This window comes from Chanodichthys erythropterus, chromosome 18 (genome assembly GCF_024489055.1).
Source record: "Chanodichthys erythropterus isolate Z2021 chromosome 18, ASM2448905v1, whole genome shotgun sequence".
Classification (NCBI taxonomy): domain Eukaryota; kingdom Metazoa; phylum Chordata; class Actinopteri; order Cypriniformes; family Xenocyprididae; genus Chanodichthys; species Chanodichthys erythropterus.
In genome coordinates this window covers 34,770,365-34,793,990 of record NC_090238.1, presented here as the reverse complement: position 1 = coordinate 34,793,990, position 23,626 = coordinate 34,770,365, and the positions used below count along the sequence as shown (strand labels likewise).

The 23,626-nt window shown below is 36.2% G+C and overlaps 2 protein-coding genes across 4 annotated transcripts in view; one reads left to right on the top strand and one right to left on the bottom strand.

Annotated features, from left to right (window-relative positions):
• The window catches only part of ptgr2 (prostaglandin reductase 2), a 41,442-nt gene extending 37,956 nt beyond the window's left edge, over window positions 1–3,486 (top strand). For all 3 annotated transcript variants that reach the window (XM_067367547.1, XM_067367548.1, XM_067367546.1), the window contains exon 9: window positions 71–3,486. In XM_067367547.1, coding sequence (XP_067223648.1) covers window positions 71–135 — 65 coding nt within the window. In that variant the 3' untranslated portion in view covers window positions 136–3,486. The remainder of the gene's footprint in view (window positions 1–70) is intronic.
• tmem62 (transmembrane protein 62) lies at window positions 761–22,038 on the bottom strand. Its single transcript, XM_067367545.1, has 14 exons — window positions 21,645–22,038; window positions 19,156–19,267; window positions 18,924–19,061; window positions 14,942–14,987; window positions 14,502–14,643; window positions 14,296–14,420; window positions 12,594–12,716; window positions 12,299–12,454; window positions 11,306–11,465; window positions 9,206–9,319; window positions 8,907–8,991; window positions 8,688–8,783; window positions 7,006–7,124; window positions 761–5,553 (listed from the first exon to the last, which is right to left on the bottom strand). Exons 1-14 carry the CDS (start codon window positions 21,819–21,821, stop codon window positions 5,233–5,235), a joined length of 1,914 nt encoding a protein of 637 aa, XP_067223646.1. The 5' UTR covers window positions 21,822–22,038; the 3' UTR covers window positions 761–5,232.
• Between the last annotated feature and the right edge of the window lie 1,588 nt (window positions 22,039–23,626).

Genomic DNA, 23,626 nt, shown 5'->3' with positions numbered 1-23,626 from the left:
GAAGTGTACTCTGCATACATATTGTATGAACTGTTCGTGTTTATATTAATACTATACTTGCGTATTTCAGAAGCGTTCTGCTCCATGATGACCGGAGGCAACGTAGGTAAACAAGTTGTCAAAATTTCAGACTGACGCAAACAACTGCATCTGGAGGCCTTGTGGGAGTTGTGCGGTGTAGTCGTTATAAATCTGGGCTGGTAACCCAAAGGTTACTCTATTGTTGCTTTTTAAAGAGACATTTGAGGTTGCTCCAGTGGGGCTGTCCCTGTATGTCACTTTAGATAAAGGCATCAGATAAATTGATGAGTTTAAAATAAAATTAATTTAAATTAAAATTGGCAGCCTTGCTCTAAGTGTTCATTTTAAACTAAATTTAATGTCAGTCTTCTGTAATATATTGATAGTTTAATAAAAAAAAAGTTTGATTTAAAGAATGCTTGAGGTTTGTTACTAAAAATGTACATATAATCTGTATAATCTGTTCATAAACTAACAGAATGTAACAGAAATCTCTTAGTCTCACCAAGGCTGCATTTATTTGGGGAAAAAAAGAGAGTAAAAATAGCTATATTGTGAAATATTATTTCAATTTAAAATAACACATCAATTTAATTCAATTTAAAATAACACATGATCCTTCAGAAATCATTCTAATATGTTGATTTGATCCTCAAGAAACATTATTAAACATTATTTTTAATGTTGAAAACAGTTGTGCTGCTCAATGTGGATTTTCTTTTCTTTTTTTTTTTAATTTTTGCATGAATAGAAAGTTAAAAAAACTCAGCATTTGCAATAGAAATAATTTGGAACATTATAAATGTCTTTACTGTCATCAATTTAATGCATCCTTGCTGATCTAAAGTATTATTTTCTTTTTTACTGACCCCAAACGTTTAAACAGTAGTATATGTGGCCGGTATCAAGATGGTGAAATGTTTGAAAATAGTCTATTTGATTAGTTTTACCTCTTACAAGTACATTAATTATTATATCATATTATATTAAGACAGATTACAAACTTTTTGATACATTTACATGAAAAGGACACCACAAAATGTGAAAGTCACAATATGAAACCCCTTTACTTTGTTGTACAGTACATGAATACAGCCAGATAAACAATTCCAATGCAAGATGATTCAGAGATCCAGAAATGTGGCAAATATAAATTGAGGTCATTTTCATGTGGATAAACAACATTGTCTGAATAAAGAGTTTTGACATTTTGTGGAGATGCCAATTTTTAAAAGTAAATTCTGAATAAGTAAATATGTATTCATCTTTCACTGAAAAGAAACTATTTTGTGCCTTCCACACACACACACACACAAAAAAAATGTGAACAGCACTTTCTAACATCAGTGGAATTACAAAAGCCACATGATCACAGAAACAGAGAATGCCCATAAAACAGTGCAGAACAACTGGAAGGAATAATCATTACAATATCAATATGTGGATGAATATGTTAAAATAATAATAATTAAAAAAAAAAATTAAATACAGCATTTAAAACCAAATCACATATAAGTAGATATTTCTTCATCAAACATTCAAAGTCCTATTGGTTCACCACAAATCTAGATTAACATGTACTGAGTAAATGTGGAATCTTCTAAAAATGTTTGTTCTCACTGTCGTGTGCCTTAAAACTGCAACAAAACTCTTTCAAAATAACATTCAGGTCATTGAAAGACAAACTAGAGCAGCCTATTGTTCAAGTCTTTACTTTCCTGAGAGAGAACAGAGACCTTGAGTGACCCGACAAAACAGGAATGTCAGTGAATCCACCAGAAACTCGTGTCACAGCTCTTTCTGTCACCTGTCAAGAGGATTATGGGGGCAAAAAAGACAGACCTTAATGACAACACAAAGTTTCTTTTCAAACTAGCCCCCGAAAATGGCAATTGTCTTTAGTTTGTTTGTGTGGTTTGTAATTGTGAACAACCAACTATAAAAGAGCTGCTTAACAATGTTTCTCTAATAAACATGTAACAGAATTGTGCACGTCTGATTGTTTTCATGTGTTCAGTGTTTTATTCTATATGCTACAGGGATGTACCCTTGAGCAGCATTTTCAGTTTAGATGTGTACTATTAAGTGGCCATTATTTAGTGTATTAACTCTATAAACAATTGTGCAACAAAAACGTTCTACATTCATGCTCATTTATTTAAATATAGTGGTTTCTTCCTTTTGAGAGTAGTCGTTTTTGAAATATGCATTTGAATATGTTTAATAGGTGAATTGTTGTTCAAAACCTAGTTCTTCTTACACTGTAAGAGGGTGAATAAAACTTTGGCAGGGAAGAGGTTTACTTTGTGTTCCATACCAAAACTTACAGCTCTGCAAAATACTTAAAAGAATAGCTTACTCAGAAATTAAAATTCTGTCATCGGTTACTCGCTCCAAACCCGTAAGACTTTCATCTTTGAAACACATATGAAGATATTTGTAATGATTACTGACTGTCACTCCATTGAAAGTCCATTGCTTAATATGAACAGATGTAATTTAGGCTTTTATTCACATATAAACATTGATCAACTAACAATATGGAGAACGGAAGTTCAAACTTGATAGATTGACGTGAGAACCAATGAGCTTTCACTTTAAGTACTGTTGAGCTTCTGTAAATACATCTTCATTGTGTTTTGAAGATGAACAAAAGTCTATTGTTCACACCAAGAACGATAACTATAAACATAACGATAAAGATGTAGTTCTAAAAAACGGTAACGATATAGAGAAACAACATCAGCTGTTGAATGATAAAATACGGACAGCCAATCAGAATCCATTCTAATTTAAGCTCTCATGCATTTAAGACATTGCGGAGAAGTTAAAGGTGCAATATGTAGAATTTTCTGTCCACTCGAAGCCTATTCAAAACAAAGGCGTAGCTTGATGACGCCAAGTTTGAGCGCGGAATTTTGGGACATGTGGACTTCATCTCAACGGCCAGTGGAAAAGAATTGAGATAGGACTCGGGAAGAAATCATGTTCATGGATGTGATAATTAATGTTACTGTAGTATGAAGCAAAGCAGGATCAAGTGTTGTGGGAGCTGAACGAGGCCGCTGGAGAGATTGCTAATGAGAGACGAGTGCGACACACCTCACGAGCAGCGGGACTTTTATTATGACACAGTCGCAGGCGCCGCTTCTGCTTTTCCGGTCATGAGTATGAGGTAACGCAGCTCTGTTTATCATATTAGATACATTTGAGTGTGTTGAAAATGATGTTTCAACTTTTCTCTGTGCGTTCGCTCGGCAGCTGCTGTGAGACACTGTTACACACTGCAGTAAGATAGATCGATATTAGAATATCATTAATAAATGCTGGATGGCTTGTGTTGATAAATGGCATGCAATTAATTTTGAAACGTATTGTATGATGGAGAAAATGCTGTATTACTGTTACTAAAAATAAAGCTGCATCACACACAAAAAAAAAAAAAAAAATCAAGAATATTAAATTTAACCAATAAGACTAAACATGTTGAGCTATATAACAATAATTAGCTTTTTGTCTATATGTATATTTAAACAGTTGTTCCCTTGTCTATTAAAACGTGTAATATATTAAAGCGTCTTTGGTGTTTCCATGGTTTCTACAAAATAAACCCGGAAACCGAGGGTAACGTGGGTATGACACAATTGACAGGCGACTCCTCACACGTCCCGGAGCCTTGATTAAAATTTCAATTTTATCACGATTTACAAATAGTTGGAAATATTTGGGATATTGTAAGTACTCAAATGAACAAAATATATAACACTGGCCTAGTGGTTTTTGGATATTTTACTGCAAAATTCTTACATATTGCACCTTTAATTGCTGAGGTTCAGAAAAAGCCGTTTGACAAGTCAAACCTCCTTTTCAAGGATACTTTAAAGAAATTGGATATGGAAAACAATCGGTCATACCCTCGGAATAAATAGTGAGAAGTATTAATGATGAGATTAATATGCCAGGCTAGCAAACAGTGTAATATAAAATTACCTCAGATAGTTTCGACAACTTATTCCACTATATTGACTTTGTCAGCTAAATTCACTGTTCGATTAGATTGTTACACTAGCTTTTCACTCAAACATAGTATGCCGAGGACATCTGCTGGGTAAATGCAACAAGAACAGCAAAAAACGTACACAATTTGACACCGCAGCGCGTGAGCTTACAATAAACAGACCGTTAGCGTTCATTGGTGTGGACGCAAATATCGTTATCGTTCTTGGTGTGAACGGACCTTTTACAGGTTTGGAACAACATAAAGGTTTTTTGGTTCATTTTTTTGGGTGAACTAATCCTTCAATTCTGACAAATTCTGGTCAATGATGGCATTTTGCATTAAATATTTTTGTATAATAACCACTAAACTATACAATTTAACATTGTCACTGGCATTTTCATGTCCCTTGTATCACAGTACAGTTTTTTCTTAACAAAATACCCAAATTTTATTATGCTAAGAAGTCATGTAATAAGTGGGGATAATGTGCAGTCAGCTGATCATTATAGTTCAGATTGTCTAATCTGATTGGCTGATTACGCTCACACACACACAGCTCCAATCTGTTTGTTGCTTGGTGTGACGTGCAAAGCTTGATGCTTTGGCTTCTTTTGAAATTATTTTCAATATATGATTCTGTCTGGAACAAAGTTAATTTGCGACAATGACCAGCTTCATCCCTTAAATTATCCTTTACATATTATTGTGTACTGGCGTAAGAATTTTTTAAAAATAGATATCATCCCCTCTTTAGTGTGTTTTATATGCTTTAAAAACCATTTGAGAGGATCCATTTTGAAAGACCTCTCAGTGAAGTGGCAGTTTCATGCAGATAAGAATATCAGGCAGTCGTATTCCTTTCTTGATTGCTCCTCACACATAAAAACAAACATAATTTGACAAGTACATAATGTGCAGTTTATCAAAGTAATTAGTATGCTCAACCACACACATCTGTTAGGACACTGCTTGGGTTCACAATGGTGGGAACTGGCTATAAAAGCTACCAGTGTCAAAGGGTTTAAACGGCTCCGTCATCCACGTGTGATGCCATCATCGCTCAATACAAAGGATTTGTTGACTATTTTCGCTATGCTAAACTGTAATGGAAATGATTGGCAATTTGATGACTGCGAATACAACGGCGAAAGGAGGGAAGAGCTTGGCACAAAACAACGATACAGGTGAAGGCCTCTCTTCAATGGTCACCATCACAATGGCCGGTTGGTTTTGCTGCCATCAGAGAAACGAGGAGGTGTTCCCCACCATGCCCTGTACACCAACAGCAGGCCCATGAGAAAGGCCCAGGTGCGTACGGGAGACAGGAAGAAGGCCAGTGGCCCGTAGGTCTCCAGCAGGAAGTAGCAAGAATAGGCTTGCCAGATCATGAGGACCAGCATGCCCAAGTGCATCGCCAGAGTCCTCCATCGGCAGCCCGGCCGGCAGAACTGTGAGCGGAAGTTGGTGCCACGACACCTGTGGTGAAGACTCCAGCAGAGGTAATAAGTGAGAGGCATATTGAAGAAAAGCACCTGTGGATGACAGACGGAGGTGTTATGACTCACGGATTATAGCTATGGTTGGGAATTAAACTAAACTAAACTTTCTGATTGGGGTTAGGAAAACAAATGTTTTCTCATGCTGAGAGTTAAGCATATGTGTGTGAGGGCTATTATATACAGCTATGGAAAAAATTAAGAGACCACTTAACATTGATTTCTGAACTTGGAGTGGTCTCTTAATTTTTTCCATAGCTGTATATTGTGTTAAAAAATAAATGACTAGAATAGTTCCTAGTCTCTTACACCTGGTGGGTATGGAAAGTATTCAGACCCCTTTAAATATATTTTTAACTCTTTTTTTTATATTGCAGCCATTTGCTAAAATCATTTAAGTTAATTTTTTTTCCTCATTAATGTACACACAGCACCCCATATTGACAGAAAAACACAGAATTGTTGTCATTTTTGCAGATTTATTAAAAAAGAAAAACTGAAATATCACATGGTCCTAAGTATTCAGACCCTTTGCTGTGACACTCATATATTTATCTCAGGTGCTGTCCATTTCTTCTGATCATCCTTGAGATGGTTCTACACCTTCATTTGAGTCCAGCTGTGTTTGATTATACTGATTGGACTTGATTAGGAAAGCCACACACCTGTCTATATAAGACCTTACAGCTTACAGTGCATGTCAGAGCAAATGAGAATCATGAGGTCAAAGGAACTGCCTGAAGAGCTCAGAGACAGAATTGTGGCAAGGCACAGATCTGGCCAAGGTTACAAAAAAATTTCTGTCCACTTTCATCCACCTCTGTCCTGATTTCTTCGAGGGGAGGGTCTATGGGTGGGCAAATGTATGGGCTTTTATAGATTTTTCAATCTAATGGACAAAATAAGCTTGCGCAATTATTTACATATGAACACGACCGGAGACAACGAAAAAACATATGGAGAGCATCAGCTTTCATTTCTGCTCTGACAGCCGAAAGACCGGCCGAACGCTGTGAGTGTGTGTTAGAAATCAGGAATGGTGAGCGAACATTGTGCTTGGTACATTTTTTGTCTTCAAACCAAACTTGAGTTTTCAGCCGACAAAGTTTATATCCCGTCTGGCTGGCGAGCCTCCCATAATGTTTTGCTCTATCCTCTGTGCTTTTGCGTTTGTCAATACATCATGTTTTGGATCAGGGGTACACTTCCGCTGGAACTACTCGCGTACAGCCATTACCGGAAGCCAATTATTTTAGATTTTAAAGTTATAAATATGGATATTATTCTTACACAAATGCATCGTTTCACTTCAGAAGGCCTTTATTAACCCCCTGGAGTCATGTGGATTACTTTTATGATGGATGGATGTGCATTTTTGGGCATCTAGGGTACATTTTTCATTTCATATGATTCTGGTATTTTTCAACAAACAGAACCAGTTCTGGATAAGAACAGGTTCTTGGTTCCCAACCCTAAATCCTGAATTACCTGTATGACTCCCACAACATATGTCAGACTGCCTTCAAGGAAATGCCCATCCACAAACACACCAAAAGCAAAGCAGGCTCCATTGTGTCCATCAATGACTTCCCCGATGAACCATGGACCTGAAAAACCAGCAGACAAAAAGCAATGTTCCTTCTTCAGAGTTATTGCAAGGACATGCTGTGACTGAGTTCATCCTGACATCTTCATTGAGCTCTTTAGCAAAACAAGTAGGGCTACATAATTATGTTTATCATTTTCCTTGATATTGTAATCATGATTATTAATTTTGGGTCCGCTTCTTTTTAAGTGTCAGGTGATGTTTCTTCAGTATTTACAAAAAAGTTACACCTAAAAAACATCTGACTGCTTAAAGGATTAGTTCACTTCAGAATTAAAATGTTTTTTACTCACCCTCATGTCATCCAAGATGTTTATGTCTTTCTTTCTTCAGTTGAAAAGAAATTAAATGTTTTTGAAGAAAACATTCCAGGATTTTTTCTCCATATAGAGAACTTGGACCTTCAACCTGTTGTTAACTGCTGAAGTCCACTATATGGAGAATATCCTGGAATGTTTTCCTCAAAAACCTTAATTTCTTTTCAGCTGAAGAAAGAAAGACAAACATCTAGGATGACATGGGGGTGAGGAAATAAGGCCATTTGAATTCTGAAGAATAGTTTGCCCCAAAATAAAAATGCTGTCTTCATTTACTCACCCTCATGTACTTCCCAACACACACAAAAAATATTCTTTTTGAAGAAAAACACCTTTGTGTTTATTTTTTGTTTTGTTTTGTGTCCATACAATGAAAGTCAATGGGGCTTGAAGGTTTTTTGGATTTTACTGACTTGAAAAACAAGCACAAACATCTATTGTTGTGTTCCACAGAAGAAACAGTGAAAAAATGGTTACCGAATTTTCTTTTTTGAGTGAACAATCCCTTGTGAACTATTAAAAAAAAATGCCACCTGTTATGTTTTGGCTCAAAAATGACCCGTATAGATTTAAATTTAACTTAAAAAAATTTACAGCATTCTCCTATTGATTTTGCAAGCCCTAATTTTAAACAATGATCCAAATCGTCTATTTTCTGTGTAAACTGGCTTAACATCCATTATGTCATGATATTAATGTGCCAATGTTTTGACATGTTTGTATATAGTTTTTTTCCTTCATTTTTCTTTAGTGTTGAATAATGTTGAAGATAATATGTCTGTTATTGCTTACAATGCTCAACCACTTTAAAAAAAAAAAAAACATTAAAAAAAACAAAATGTATATATATATATATATATATATATATATATATATATATATATATATATATATATATATATATATATATATATATATATATATATATATATATATATATATATTTGGCTGAAACAGGAGTTGACCTGAATGGAATGCTGCAATCGGCACAATTTTATTAGGTTTTTATTAATTATGCAGCCCAAGGTCAAGGGTTGGTTATAGGCATTTATAAAACTAAGAGGTAGTTATCTATAATATAATAATTATGTCATTATCTATAATTCATTCTCTTCGAAGAATTGTTGAATGGAAAAAATACTCTCTTTCTGTATAATAATGATCACAGGCCTTCTACAGTGGTAGTTTAAGTCATTATGTTCCATCCATTTGCAAAACTGTTAAAGTGGTGTCAGGCAATGACTTACCTAATGCTGTACACAGGTTGAACAGCAGCAGAGAGTAGAAGAACACATTGCTCTTACTGACAAGATGCAGGGGCATCAGCGCTTGAGAAGACAGCCCTGATAAATTAGAAGAGTATATAGTGAGAAATGTCAATTATGCTTTGGCACTACGAAGACCATTTATATTTGGTTATAATGGCAGGACAGAAGACTTGTTATATGTTAAAGCAACTGAAGTACCTCTCATTGAAGATACAGGCATAAATCTGAAGAGTACAAGCCCACCGAGGTTTAGTAAGACTATTGCCACAAAGGCAATCCGTGCCTGTGGAAAACGCACACACGGTCATTGAGACGCATTTAATGTTCATTAACAGTAACTTTTATTGTTGTACTCTTGTCCCAGACCCAAACTTGCAAACTTAAAGTATGAAAATCTATCATAAAAATATGATTGAATTTATGATCTGAGATAGAGTGAAATAAACTCTCATTCTAATTTTCCAGCATCACACAATGACTTTGTTGCATTTTCCTACCAGTATGTAGTGGTCTGTGAGGAGGATGAAGGACTGCATGAAGCCAAAGCTGGGCGTGAGGTCCTCCTCCAGTGTGAACTGCTGCTCTCGCACTTTTGAGCGACCTGCCGAGTCCTGGAACAGGAAGACAGAGAAGAGGTGAGATAAGCCCACACTGGGCCATTTTCTTAAAATAACAGTACAACCAGTTCTGCATTTATATAAACAATTTCACTATAGTAAATTTCAAACATTCTAATTTTTATAAAATTATTTAATTTTATTTTTTACACACACACACACACACATAAATGTATATGGTTGCATGTGATTTGATGTTGCTAGGGGTTTTCTTGTTGGTTGCCAGGGTGTTATATGGTTGCTAAGGTTCTGAGTGGCGTAAGCATGTTGCTTTGCAGTTGTTAGGTTGTTCTGGGTTGATGCCAGGGCACTGCTATGTGGTTGATAAGGTTCTGAGTGGTTTATGCATGTTGATTTGAGGTTGTTCTGGTGTTCTTATTGGTTGCCAGGGTGTTGTTATATGGTTGCTAAGGTTCTGAGTGGTTTAAGCATGATGCTTTGATGTAGATAGGGTGTTCTGGGTTGTTGCCATGGTAAAGCTATGTTGTTGATAAGGTTCTGAGTGGTTTAAGCATGTTGCTAAGGTGTTCTTGTTGGTTGCCAGGGTGTTGCTATGCAGTTGCTAAGGTTCTGAGTGGTTTAAGCATGTTGCTAAGGTGTTCTTGTTGGTTGCCAGGGTGTTGCTATGTGGTTGCTAAGATTTTGAGTGATTTAAGCATGTTGATTTGAGGTTGCTAAGGTGTTCTTGTTGGTTGCCAGGGTGTTGCTATGCGGTTGCTAAGGTTTTGAGTGGTTTAAGCATGTTGATTTGATGTTGTTAGGGTGTTCTTGTTGGTTGTCAGGGGCGATGCTATATAGTTGCTAAGGTTCTGAGTGGTTTAAGCATGTTTCTTTGAGGTTGCCAGGGTGTTCTTGTTGGTTGCCAGGGTACTGCTATGCAGTTGCTAAGATTTTGAGTGGTTTAAGCATGTTGATTTGAGGTTGCTAAGGTGTTCTTGTTGGTTGCCAGGGTGTTGCTATGTGGTTGCTAAGGTTTTGAGTGGTTTAAGCATGTTGATTTGATGTTGTTAGGGTGTTCTTGTTGGTTGCCAGGGTGTTGCTATGTGGTTGCTAAGGTTTTGAGTGGTTTAAGCATGTTGATTTGATGTTGTTAGGGTGTTCTTGTTGGTTGCCAGGGTGTTGCTATGCAGTTGCTAAGGTTTTGAGTGGTTTAAGCATGTTGATTTGATGTTGTTAGGGTGTTCTTGTTGGTTGCCAGGGTGTTGCTATGCGGTTGCTAAGGTTTTGAGTGGTTTAAGCATGTTGATTTGATGTTGTTAGGGTGTTCTTGTTGGTTGCCAGGGTGTTGCTATGCGGTTGCTAAGGTTTTGAGTGGTTTAAGCATGTTGATTTGATGTTGTAAGGGTATTCTTGTTGGTTGCCAGAGTGTTGCTATATGGTTGCTAAGGTTCTACGTGGTTTAAGCATGTTGATTTGCAGTTGGTAGGGTGTTCTTGTTGGCTTGTTGCCAGGGCGTTGCTATGCAGTTGATAAGGTTCTGAGTGGTTTAAGCATGCTGCTTTGCAGTTGCTAGGGTGTTCTGGGTTGTTGCCAGGACATTGTAATGTAGTTTCTAAAGTTAGAATGGTTTAAACATGTTGCTTTGAGGATGCTATGATGTTCTGGGTGGTTGCCAGGGCGTTTCTATGCAATTGCTAAGGTTCTGAGTGGGTTTAATCATGTTGCTTTGTGTTTGCTTGGGTGTTCTTGTTGGTTGTCAGAGTGTTACTATGCAGTTGCTAAGGTTTTCTGTGTGGTTTTAAGCATGTTGCTGTTCTGTTTTCTAAGTGGTTGCTTAAGACCATCTGTATGAAATTGTCTCTAGATATTCCTCTTACAAAGTCAGTCTTACAAAGAATTTTTGCTCAATGTATCATCCACCAGACAGAATCTGTTTGTCCAGTTGCTTAGAAAAAAAAAAAAAAGCACACCTTTCCTCAACAAGTCACATGATTTGAGGGAAGTTTCATACTTAGGGTTGATTACCTAATCATTACCTACCTCCACTTTAACTCTGATAGTGTGCAGTCCAGTAGCGTAAAGCGTTGGATCCCAGAGCAGCACATATAGAGGACCCCCTGCACTGACCGCTTTTCCCAGTGGAACTCCATCCACACTCACATACACAGCTGTGATCGCAGACTCAGAAAAAGCCAGGACCCTACAAAACCCGACACATGGCACATTCAGCAACAATTCAAAGTGCAACTTCAAAATGTGACATTCTTGGTATGACAGGACAAGACAGTGTGAGGTTTAGATGCAAGACGATAATGCTTCATACGTCAACATTAGAGCTGCACGATTAATCGTTAAAAGATTGAAATCTCGATTCAAACACCCACGCGATCTCATTCCTAAACAACAAAGATTCGCCTGTGTCTATCAAAATGAAATCTGTGTTTGCATTGCCGCTGAGCCAGAGAGAGCTGTTGTCAAGTGTAGGTATGAAACAGCTTCACAAACAGCTTCTTTTCAACCACACAGCAGTTGTAACAATTTCTTTGTTACAAATATTCATATTATCACAGAAGTACTGGGATAAAAGTTTATAGTTCGTATATAAACACTGATGTCTATTCAAGCAATCAAAATAGAGTGATTCACCTTATGAAAGTAACTTGGCGTTTGAAATAACAATTATATCAATTACATCGTTACGTTAATTAGATGGCGTCAAGTGACTGTTAAAAGACGTATTTGTCATTGAATCATTCATTCAAAAGATTCCTTCAAAAAACCGATTTATCCAGTAATGAAACAAGTCAAGTATTTATTAGTGAGTCATTGAATCATTCACTCAATCCGATTCACATTCACTAAACATTTTAAATAGACTGCAGCAATTTATATTTTGTCAGATCCTCTTTTAAATGACATATTATTTTGTTTAGAATTGTGGGAGAATCATGATCTCCATTTGAAACCAAGAATCGTGCAGCTTTAGTCAACATCCGAACGCTTGAAGGTTCAAGAGGACACACACAGAGACACCTGATGTGCGTGGAACTGCGGATACGACCCAGAGGCTCCACTCCTGGATGAAGGTACTGTGCGTCTTTGGGATTGGTGATCAGCACAGCTGGCCAGTCCTCAAACGTCAAATCGGAGAAGCTAAGCAGGTCATGGTCGAAAGCCAATATCCTGTACCTGAACCAAGGGAGAACATCTGACTGCTTTTTTATAAGAGTTAGGGCATCCTCATATATCAGCTGTTGTTCTTGTACTCAGCTATATTTACATCTTGTTGCATTCCCTTGAGTGTGGGCCTCGTTCTTTGTGAACTTACCTGCGGTTCTCCATCCAGTCTCCCAGCTCTAACTCCAGCGTGCCTCCTTGATGTCGACTGTGCAGTACTGGCATGAAGCCTCCTAGTGTATGAAGGTGCCCACACAAGTACGCTACAGCTGTACTGTAAAAAACACAACAGATGAAATTCGAAATTTAGTAAAATATGATGTGTTTGCATTGAAATGAATGGTCTTATAGGCTGCAATTAGGTTGCAACCCACCTGCTTGCATTCACTTAAAGGGTTAGTTCACCCAAAAAATTCAAATTCTGTCATTAATTACTTACCTTCATGTCTTTGCACACCCGTAAGACCTTTGTTCATCTTCGGAACACAAATTAAGATATTTTTTGATGAAATCCGAGAGCTCTCTGACCCCTCCATAGACAGCAATTTAATTACCACTTTCAAGACCCAGAAAGATAGTAAAGACATCGTCAATGTGACTACAGTGGTTCAACCTTAATGTTATGAAGCGACAAGAATATTTTGTGTGCATCCACAAAATTTTAGTCACATGGACTATTTTAATGATATTTTTGCTACCTTTCTTGGCCTTGAAAGATGCAATGACGTTGTTGCCCATGTGTGGTTCAGAAACATCTCGGATTTGATCAAAAATATCTTAATTTGTGTTCTGAAGATGAACAAACGTCTTACTGGTTTGGAATGACATGAGGGTAAGTAATTAATGACAGAATTTTCATTTTTCCTCACAAGTGCTTGAGAAGAATGGCACTGAATATATTATTTATTACAGCATATTCCCATGCATTGACCACCTGAGTACCAAATGTTGCTTTCAGACCAGAATTCATACTACAGGATCATATACTAGGGTTTACAGTAGCTCAGATGACCAAATACACATCAGATTTAGAATGACATTTGAAAAGTGGCCCAAATCTAGTCACAGCCCCAGACGGCACAGCCACAGTTCACCGGCTCTTTCTGAGTCATATCGCACACAATTGTATGTACTTTACCAATTTGGAACATAGAGGGATTTTTTTTTAATCACAAATAAGTTTACACAATGAGTGAATTTTAAGATGAAGTAATCACTGGATTTACTTAAGTTTGTCAAGTTAGTGACATTAAATATATGAAAAACAGAAAATTTGATGAGGCCCATATGTGAAATAATTTGTATTATTACTAATTTTACAGACAGAAACTTACAAAGTCTATATTCATTTTCAGTTGTTTTTCTGGTGTTTTCAGTATCGTTCGTAGAGACTTAATTATATCAATCTACACTAGTGTTTAAAAGTGTGGAGAAATAAATGCTTTAATTCATCAAGGACGCATTAAATTGATCGACAGTGACAGTAAAGACATAGTTTCAAAAGATTTCTACCTCAAATAAATGCTGTTCTTTTGAAAGTTTAATTGATCAAAGAATCCTAAAAAAAGATTTAACACAGTTTACACAAAAGTATTAAGCAGCACAACTGTTTTTAACATTGATAATAATAGAAATGTTACTTACCGTAAACTGTAAATTATATTTCACAACCTTATGCTTTTAATCAAATTTAATCAAAGTTTTGGCTATGCAAAAATACCCGAATTATGTAAAAAAAAAAACATATCTCAAACATTTTTGCTATTTATAAGCATAAAGCAACATATGATCTGTGCCAGATATCAGTAGGGGGGAAAAAAATCGAATTGGATGACTGCAAGATTTCTCCAAACCTCATGAGCTCTCGGATTCCTGGGAAGGGGGAGATGACTGTAGATGTGGTATAATGTCCAAACCAGATGGACTTGTTACTGCTCAGGCTCTCCTCTCTAAAGGTCGCCAACATGTCCATCTGAGTCTATGGGGAACATTCATATTTCAGTCCAAAGTTGTCATCACAATTACATAAGCAAATCTGAAATGAACACATCTCTCCTACTTGATTGATAATCCCAAAGAAGTTATAGGGCCGCTTGGGTCCAGGGGTCAGAGTGGCATCGGCACAAATGAACGAGTAGTTCCCAAACGGGGTTCTGTGTATGTAGTGGAAGGATCCAACTTTCTGATTGGCAGAGTACTTCCTAAGCATTCAGGAATGGAGATAATAAAACGGTTGACAAGTCAGTGTAAATCTTGTTTAACTGGTCTGACTGGAGAAGTCATTTCATATGGTCTACACTCCATACTGACCTGACTACCGTTTAAAGCAAGTTATTATATTTTGCTGAAAGACAATGTTTGGGAGAAAAAATGCACTGATATATTCTCCACAACAAAACCATTAAAAAAGTAAAGGGTTTTTACATGTCGACTTTAATATCTCAACTTTCTGGTAGCTTTATAGCCATTATGTTCTGCATTTGTAATATTTGTACAGACCTGTAATAATTGTTCACGCTCTCCAGAGAAATAATATTAAAGGCATCTGAGGAGACAAGAAGAGAATATTAGTCAAGATTTCCTGGAAACGGAAGAAGAGTGGGGACAAAATAACTGATAATGGAGCTCTTATTACATGTCTGGCAGCTTTCGTAATGTAACACCAGTTACAGGACCTGTGGGGAAATGGGATAGTGGGAATAGGGGATATGAGAACTGTGCGAGTTCATTAGAGATGCTCATTAGCCTCCACTAAAGCTGATGCCATCTTTGTGGCCAAATATTAATATACTTATACACATATAATATACTTATACTGTATGCATAGTGTTTTCTGTTTTACTGTGGACTTGTCATTGGAAACTTAACATGTCACAAGTGGTTAGTTGTAAAAAGAGGATTAGAGGGAAATATGTCATTATGGCGAAACAATTTTTACAGTTTAATGATGACTTAAATTTCAGTGTTTCTCACGCAAAGCTATCATATGGCTTCTGAAGTTTTAGAATGTAGTGTATGAGTATTTCATGGTACATTTTTGTCCTTTGGAAGCTTTATTCGGAATCGGCAACCAGTTGTATGGAAAAGTGCAGCAGGAACATTCATCTAAATATCTCCTTTTGTGTATGACAGACACAAATAAAAAGTCACATGGGTTTGGAATGAGGAGTAGCTGACAGTAGTTGCATTTCCATTACCCTGGAAGACAATGCTTCATTTTATGTCCCTTTAAATCAAGATAGGAAACTGGAGAAGTAATGATAAACAGCAACATGATGGCAAAGTTGTTATTAATCCAATGAAGTTTGTTCTTGTGTCACAACAAGCAGGCAATATCCTGTTTTATAGAGCTGGGCTTCATTTCAAGTCATTAGTGTGACACAACAGTGTCCAGCTGTCTTCGCTTTAATTGTTTTATTGCCAACAGACACTGGGACAAAGTTGGACAATTATTGTCCCTGATCCAGCAGTGACGTGCAAAGAGGAAACTTAATTCTGATCTTTATTTAGATCACCCACCCAAACCTTCAGACACTCCTTAGATGAAATCTGGATGCAACTGACAATAGAAAACAAAGCTAAAGTGTGTAATGTTAAATAATATTTCAACTGTATGCAAGCTCCATTCATAGAGTGGGAACACTTTAGCTACATCTACATTAATCTGGATTTGTTTCAAAATGCTCTCCATCCACACTAGCGTTTTCCAAAAGCTGCTCATTCACACTGAAACATCTGAAAACACTTAAAATCACCTTACTGTGCAAGCATAAAACATAATAAAAGCTCACGAGGTGATACAGAGAGAGCAGACATAATAAAGTTCTCATGCTATTCTTCTGGCACACTCATTTTATTAGCAAAATATCCCAACACTCACTGTTGCATCCGGGTTGGACTCAAAATTGCAATTCCATGTATGGTCTAAATCAGGAATGTAATATGAAGATTATACAAAGGAACATTTCTCTTCTTTAGCAAGACTATGAAAGTAAATAGCAGGCACAACAATGCTGGTATAACCAAAGATATCTATGGGTCAAATATTTTAGGGCTGTCCTCGACTAAAGATTTTCTAGTCGACTAGTAGACGTTCATTTAAGCGATTAGTCGACTAATCACACGTGTATATTAATAAGCCATATAAATCATAATAATGAGCCTTTAATTGCCTATATGTAACACATTGCCTAATTAGAGCTCAAGCTTGCCATAGTGTACCGGCAAAAGTAATGATTATGAATGTGTCGTGAAAAAACAGCAAAGAGACTGTCTAAACATTGTAATAATTTATTGATAATGTTTTGTGTGTTTTCACCTGCAGAGATTAAGTTGATGATGCTGACTTGTCACCTCCACCCGCAATCGCCTGACATTTCAAACTTTCTATAGATTTCTCATGTCTGTGAGGCAAGTATACACTGAGTTTAGGTGTTTTTTTTTGTTTGTTTTTTTGACGCACTCAAGTTTACAGAGACCGAGACGGTACACAGCAAAATCCCCAGAGTTAAATCAACTCTGCTCAGAGAACATATGGTCCCTCTCTATAAAGAGTTAAAATAACACTGAAGCAGAGTTAAAGTTAATGAGATAATATGCTGTTTGTGGAGTTGTTTATTCAGATCTTGAGAGATTTAATGTCTTTTATCTTCAGTTGATTTCATCTGAGGCTGTGGCTGGAAGTCATTTGTAGATATTGTGTTTCTTTTCAGTGATTCTGCTTGTTAACAGCAGGTGTTCATCACTAATGCTCAATCATAACTTATTAATCACTTAATTATCTCATTAACTTTAACTCTGCTTCATTGTTACTTTAACACTATATAGAGAGGGACCATATGTAATCTGAGCAGAGTTGATTTAACTCTGTTGTTTTCTTTATTTTACAAAAGGCACAGCGTTTTGTTGTTATTGTGATTTTACACAAATAAAAGTTTCAAATGATGTATTACTCTTATCTGTATGACCAAAAATGAGTATTTTATATGTCATCAGCTGTTATCAGAAAAAATGCAAGTGATTGCGCCGGCGCCTCCATGTCTTGCAGTAAGTGCGCTATACTTAAGCCTCCACACTCTACACAAACACTTGGATATGTGCCTAATAATAGCGCACGTTTATCTAGGTTAACGTTAGAGCTAGCAGCCTTGTAAAGTTGCTACTACTTACAAATGTTTCAAACGATAAGCCATATTTGAGGTTGATGGATGATAGGTGAACGTTTGGATTTCCTGCCCGACAAACTAATTTTAACTAACGGACCCGCCGTTAACAATCTGACGCTCATGGACTGCTTGACTTCGCCACAAGTTTTAGTTACCTAATAACAAAACTTCCGTCTGTGGTCCAACATGCACACGGAGTGCAAAATAATTTGCACTTATTTTTGTTGGCAAATGAGAATGATTTGCATGCTTCATCATGGTATTACTGATTTCACCACGGGGTTTGCAGATGATGTTCACTTCACGTAATTACGTCACTTCATAAGGTTCCCATGGCAATAGGGGGGAAATAATGGCGATTTACTTGTGTGAAGTTAATGCAACATTTTTCAACTTTCTGCTAAGATATATGTGACTTTTTTGCAACTAAAATACAGGGATTAAGAAATCATGCTAGCCCCACATATTTTGCTTGCTGAAATTGGCAATTTATGTGGCGAAAGTGCGGCTTATTTGAAAAAATGCGACCCCCGCATAAATATGCGGACTTTGGCTGATTATGCGTTAAATCAGGCGATCGCATAATCGCGTTTTTCTGGAGGGACTGATAAGTCAAATATTAGGGGCACCCTACAATGTGCATCACATGACTAAACATGCGTCATCATTTTCAAATCAGTTTTAACAGTCCACACTACAACGCGAAAACAGCGTTTTCAAATTTATCCACAAAAGAGAGAGTGTTTTCAAAAAGCTCAGTTTTTGTTCACAAAAACACCATCTCAGGGTGTTTACATGACAACGATGTACTAAAAATGGAAAAGTTTTTCCTTTTGTGTTTTTTTACGTACACACAACAACGTTGTCAAAATGATCCCCATTCACACGGATCAGCGAAAATGTCTAAAAATGCGTCTAAAAATGCTCCAGCCCGACACAGCAACACTGGCTCAAGCAATTGCATGATTTGGAGGCAGAACTATCTTTTTACTGACCTATGGCAGACAGGCAGAGTATTCAACACAATCTCATGGCAATTCATAACTATTTTAAATTTTTTCAAATTTAATTTGTATGTTTTCGTATGATCTGCTTGCGCCCCACTGAAGGTTATGTTTAGGGGTGGACCTTCGTGCTTACTTTTCCTCTAAAAATCGTATGATGTGAATCATACAAATTCATACAAAATACCCACCTTTTAAGATAGTTACGTTGTTACGTCATAGATCAGGTTGCAATGTTCAGGTAAACCTGTTTGAAAACAATCGCTATTTTCGCAACTTCATCCCTTAAAAATCAAGGAAAAAAATAATCACCATGGTTTCCCCGAATGTCAATCCATTTTGTGCGTTCCAGCACTCGCGATCTTTTAAGGATGTTGTGGTAGGCCTGCCACTCCACTTCATGTTGAAGAGAGCCAATTTTACTCTCAGTCTTTGCATCTGTTAAGTCCCCTGTTAAATAGTCAAAGAGACACGTGTGTGTATGTGTTTTATGTTGCATATAAAATCTATTTCGACTGTGTATAAATAACATATTTTAGCTCACCTGTGGCCAGCACAAGATCAGGTTTTATAACATCAATAGTGTCACTACAGAACCTTTCAAAGTCTGGAATGCGCCTTGGATCATGGAAACGGCTGATATGAATGTCGGACACCTGCACAGAGAAATCAGCATGGTTGGAAATCAGTTATTAAGGAGGTTTCATGCAGGCCTGTGTGTAGTTAACAGTGCGTATTGGAAATTTCACACATAAAACTTGCCTATTTATAGAACAAGTGTCACTGGCATATTATAAGAGGCATCTCTTATGTGCGAGTCAGTACACAGCTGAAGGTTTCAAGTTTTACCATCTGAACTATAACATAAGGGCTTTATCCACACTGTACATACACATCTGAGTGACATGCTTTTTGTTTCCATGATGTCATACATACAGTAGATAAAAAATGCCAAATGGTTTCTCTCTTACTCTGTACATACATTATATATATATATATATATATATATATATATATATATATATATATATATATATATATATATATATATATATATATATAAATTATTGTTATACAAGTAACAAATTTACGTAAGCAATAAGGTATGAGAGGCTGTGCTGTATCCTGAAGAAGTCAAATAAATAAATAATTCTTATTCACGATACAGCACTAGCCTCGAGTAACTTATTGCTTTTATAAAATGGTTACTACACAATAAAATATTAAAGCCAAAAAATATATGTATCAATGCAACTTTCATGAAGTAAAATCACCAAAAGCCTTCCTTCTGCCGGAACCGACAAATGCTTTGACAAGCGCTGTCAGTCACGGGAAAACCACTTAACTGTTAAAAAGACAAGATATCGCAGCGGACATTTAAACAGATTTTTATTATGAACATAGGACTGACCTGAAGGAAAATGCTAAATCTGAATGCAGGTAATAAACTCGCTCTCTCGATCTCTTTCTCACAATACTCTTCTATAATACAGTAAGCTTCAGTGAACAATATCACTTGAGAACAAAGAGTTTATGTTGCTAAGAGTGGTTGCTAAGAGTGTTGTGTAGTGATACACAGTTGGGTGGAGCAGTCATAGCCATGTTTTATCGTGAATAAAACACAGCTATTGACCAATCAGAATCAAGGACAGGAACTAACCATTTTATAATCTAAAATAAATTACATATTATTAAAATAACTTTTGCTGAATTTGTGTCCCAGCATTCTTTAACGTTTTTTTTACTGAAATTGTGTCATTCTATTGCAATTAAAATACTGAATAATGTAATATATAATGCATGCAATATAATATAATAAATATAATATAATATAATATAATATAATATAATATAATATAACATAATATAATATAATATAATATAATATAATATAATATAATATAATATAATATAATATAATATAATGGTAACACTTTACAATACGGTTTCATTAGTTAATGTGAACGAAGAATTAACAGCATTATTAATCTTAGTTAATATTAATTTCAACATTTACTAATACATTATTAAAATCAAACATTGTGTTTGTTAACATTAATGAACTAACATGAACAAACAATGAACAACTGGATTTTTAACTAATGTTAACAAAGATTAATAAATACTGTAACAAATGTATTGTTAGTTCATCTGAGTTAATACATTAACTAAAGTTAACAAATGAGACCTTACTGTAATACAATATAATATAATATAATATAATATAATGGTAACACTTTACAGTAAAGTTTCATTAGTTAACTGCGTTAGTTAACGTGAACTAAGAATTAACAGCATTTATTAATCTTAGTTAATATTAATTTCAACATTTACTAATATATATATTTTTTTTATTTTAATAATGTATTAGTAACAAACTAACATGAACAAACAATGAACAACTGGATTTATTAACTAATGTTAACAAAGATTAATAAATACTGTAACAAATGTATTGTTAGTTCATGTGAGTTAATACATTAACTAAAGTTAACATATGTATAATATAATAATATAATATAATATAATATAATATAATATAATATAATATAATATAATATAATATAATATAAAAAAAAAACATTTTTCATTAGGGGAAGACTTGTTGTAGGCCTAGCTTACCTGAGATTACATATGACAATAATATGAGCATAAAAATCAATTATATTATCAGTATACCACATCAAAGTATTGATTACTCTTGAATTATGCGACATGTGTCGTTAACAAAAAATATCCTTTTCATTTTTGTAACACTTATAAACCATATAACACATTACTTATAGTCGTGATCATAAATATGAGTACACAATACAGCTACTATCTGCTTCCGATGTCATGCAAATGTTACCTGCTAGAATATTCCGACCTTTTCGTGCTTATATTTCTCTGAAAGAATAATAAATTATTATGGCAGAGCACAAAATAAAAGCCATCCCTCAAACGATCACATGATCAGCTCATTGACAGCCTAATGACAGTGTGACACGTTGTTGTTGTTGTTATTATGGCCTCTGATTAACCTCTGCTTACCTGCACAAACCAGAATATATTGTGCAGCTGCCCGCTGGGATACGGTGGGCCGATCCTCTTGGACTGATGGAAGCTGCGCTTCGGGTGCCAGGCGGTGTCATAACTGTCAAACAGCCAGGAAGTGAAGCACGCGAGCAGCAGCCCAACAATCATCAGCGCCGCGAGCAGCCGGAGCATCCTGCCGAAATCACACTGCCTTGACTGAGATCCGCTCACGCGCTCCTCTGCTTCATGCTGGAGGAGCCTAATGGGGAATTCAGACCTCCTCACATCCTCGGTCACTCGGTTCAGTGAACGCTAGACTGAGGCGCAATGGACGAACAAATCAGCGCGCTGTAATCGCCAACATCATCCATGGGAAACTTCCGGGTGGCAGGATTCTATCCGTAGAAATAAAATTGATGGAAGAAGATGGCGACAGAGGGGGCGGAGCTAAGATGCTTCACGGCCCAGAAGTTAGTTCACCCAATTACTGTCATTAAAGGGTTAGTTCACCCAAAAAATGAAAATAATGTCATTTATTACTCACCCTCATGTTCTACAGCCGTAAGACCTTCGTTAATCTTCAGAACACAAATTAAGATATTTTTGTTGAAATCCGATGGCTCACTCAGTGAGGCTTTCATAGCCAGCAATGACATTTCCTCTCTCAAGATCCATTAATGTACTAAACACATATTTAAATCAGTTCATGTGAGTACAGTGTTCAATATTAATATTATAAGGCAACGAGAATATTTTTGGAGCACCAAAAAAACAAAATAACGACTTATTTAATGATGGCCGATTCAAAACACTGCTTCAGGAAGCTTTGGAGCATTATGAATCAGTGTATCGAATCATGATTCGGATCGTGTGTCAAACTGCCAAACGGCTGAAATCACGTGACTTTGGCGCTCCGAACAGCAGATTCGATACACTGATTCATTGTGCTCCGAAGCTTCCTGAAGCAGTGTTTTGAAATCGGCCATCACTAAATAAGTCGTTATTTAGGTTTTTTTTGGTGCACCAAAAATATTCTCGTCGCTTTATAATATTAATATTGAACCACTGTACTCACATGAACCGATTTAAATATGTTTTTAGTACATTAAAGGATCTTGAGAGAGGAAATGTCATTACTGGCTATGCAGGCCTCACTGAACCATCGGATTTCAACTAAAATATCTTAATTTGTGTTCTGAAGATGAACGAAGGTCTTACGGGTGTGGAACGGCATGAGGGTGAGTAATTAATGACAAAATTTTCATTTTTGGGTGAACTAACCCTTTAATTACTCACACTCATGTCGTTCCACACCCGTAAGACCTTCGTTCATCTTCAGAACACAAATTAAGATATTTTTGATGAAATATGATGGCTCAGTGAGGCCTGCATTCACAGCAATGACATTTCCTCTCTCAAGATCCATTAAGGTACTAAAAACATATTTAAATCAGTTCATGCGAGTACAGTGGTTCAATATTAATATTATAAAGTGACAAGAATATTTTTGTCTATTTAGTGATTCCAAAACACTGCTTCGGAGCTTTACGAATCGAATCAGTGATTCGGATCTCATATCAAACGGCTAAACTGCTGAAATCACGTGACTTTGCTGCTCCGAGCCAATGATTCGATTCGTAAAGCTTGAAATCGGCCCATCACTATATTGGTGTAAAGTCATTATTTTGTTTTTTTGGCGCACAAAAATATTCTCGTCGCTTTATAATATTAATATTGAGTCACTAAACTCACATGAACTGATTTAAATATGTTTTTAGTACATTAATGGATCTTGAGAGAGGAAATGTCATTGCTGGCTATGGAGGCCTCACGGAGCCATCGGATTTCAACAAAAATATCTTAATTTGTGTTCTGAAGATTAATGAAGTGCTCACGGGTGTGAAACAGCATGAGGGTGAGTAATTAATGACATTATTTTTATTTTTTGGGTGAACCAATCCTTTAAATATTATATTTAAAATGTATTAAAAATGTTA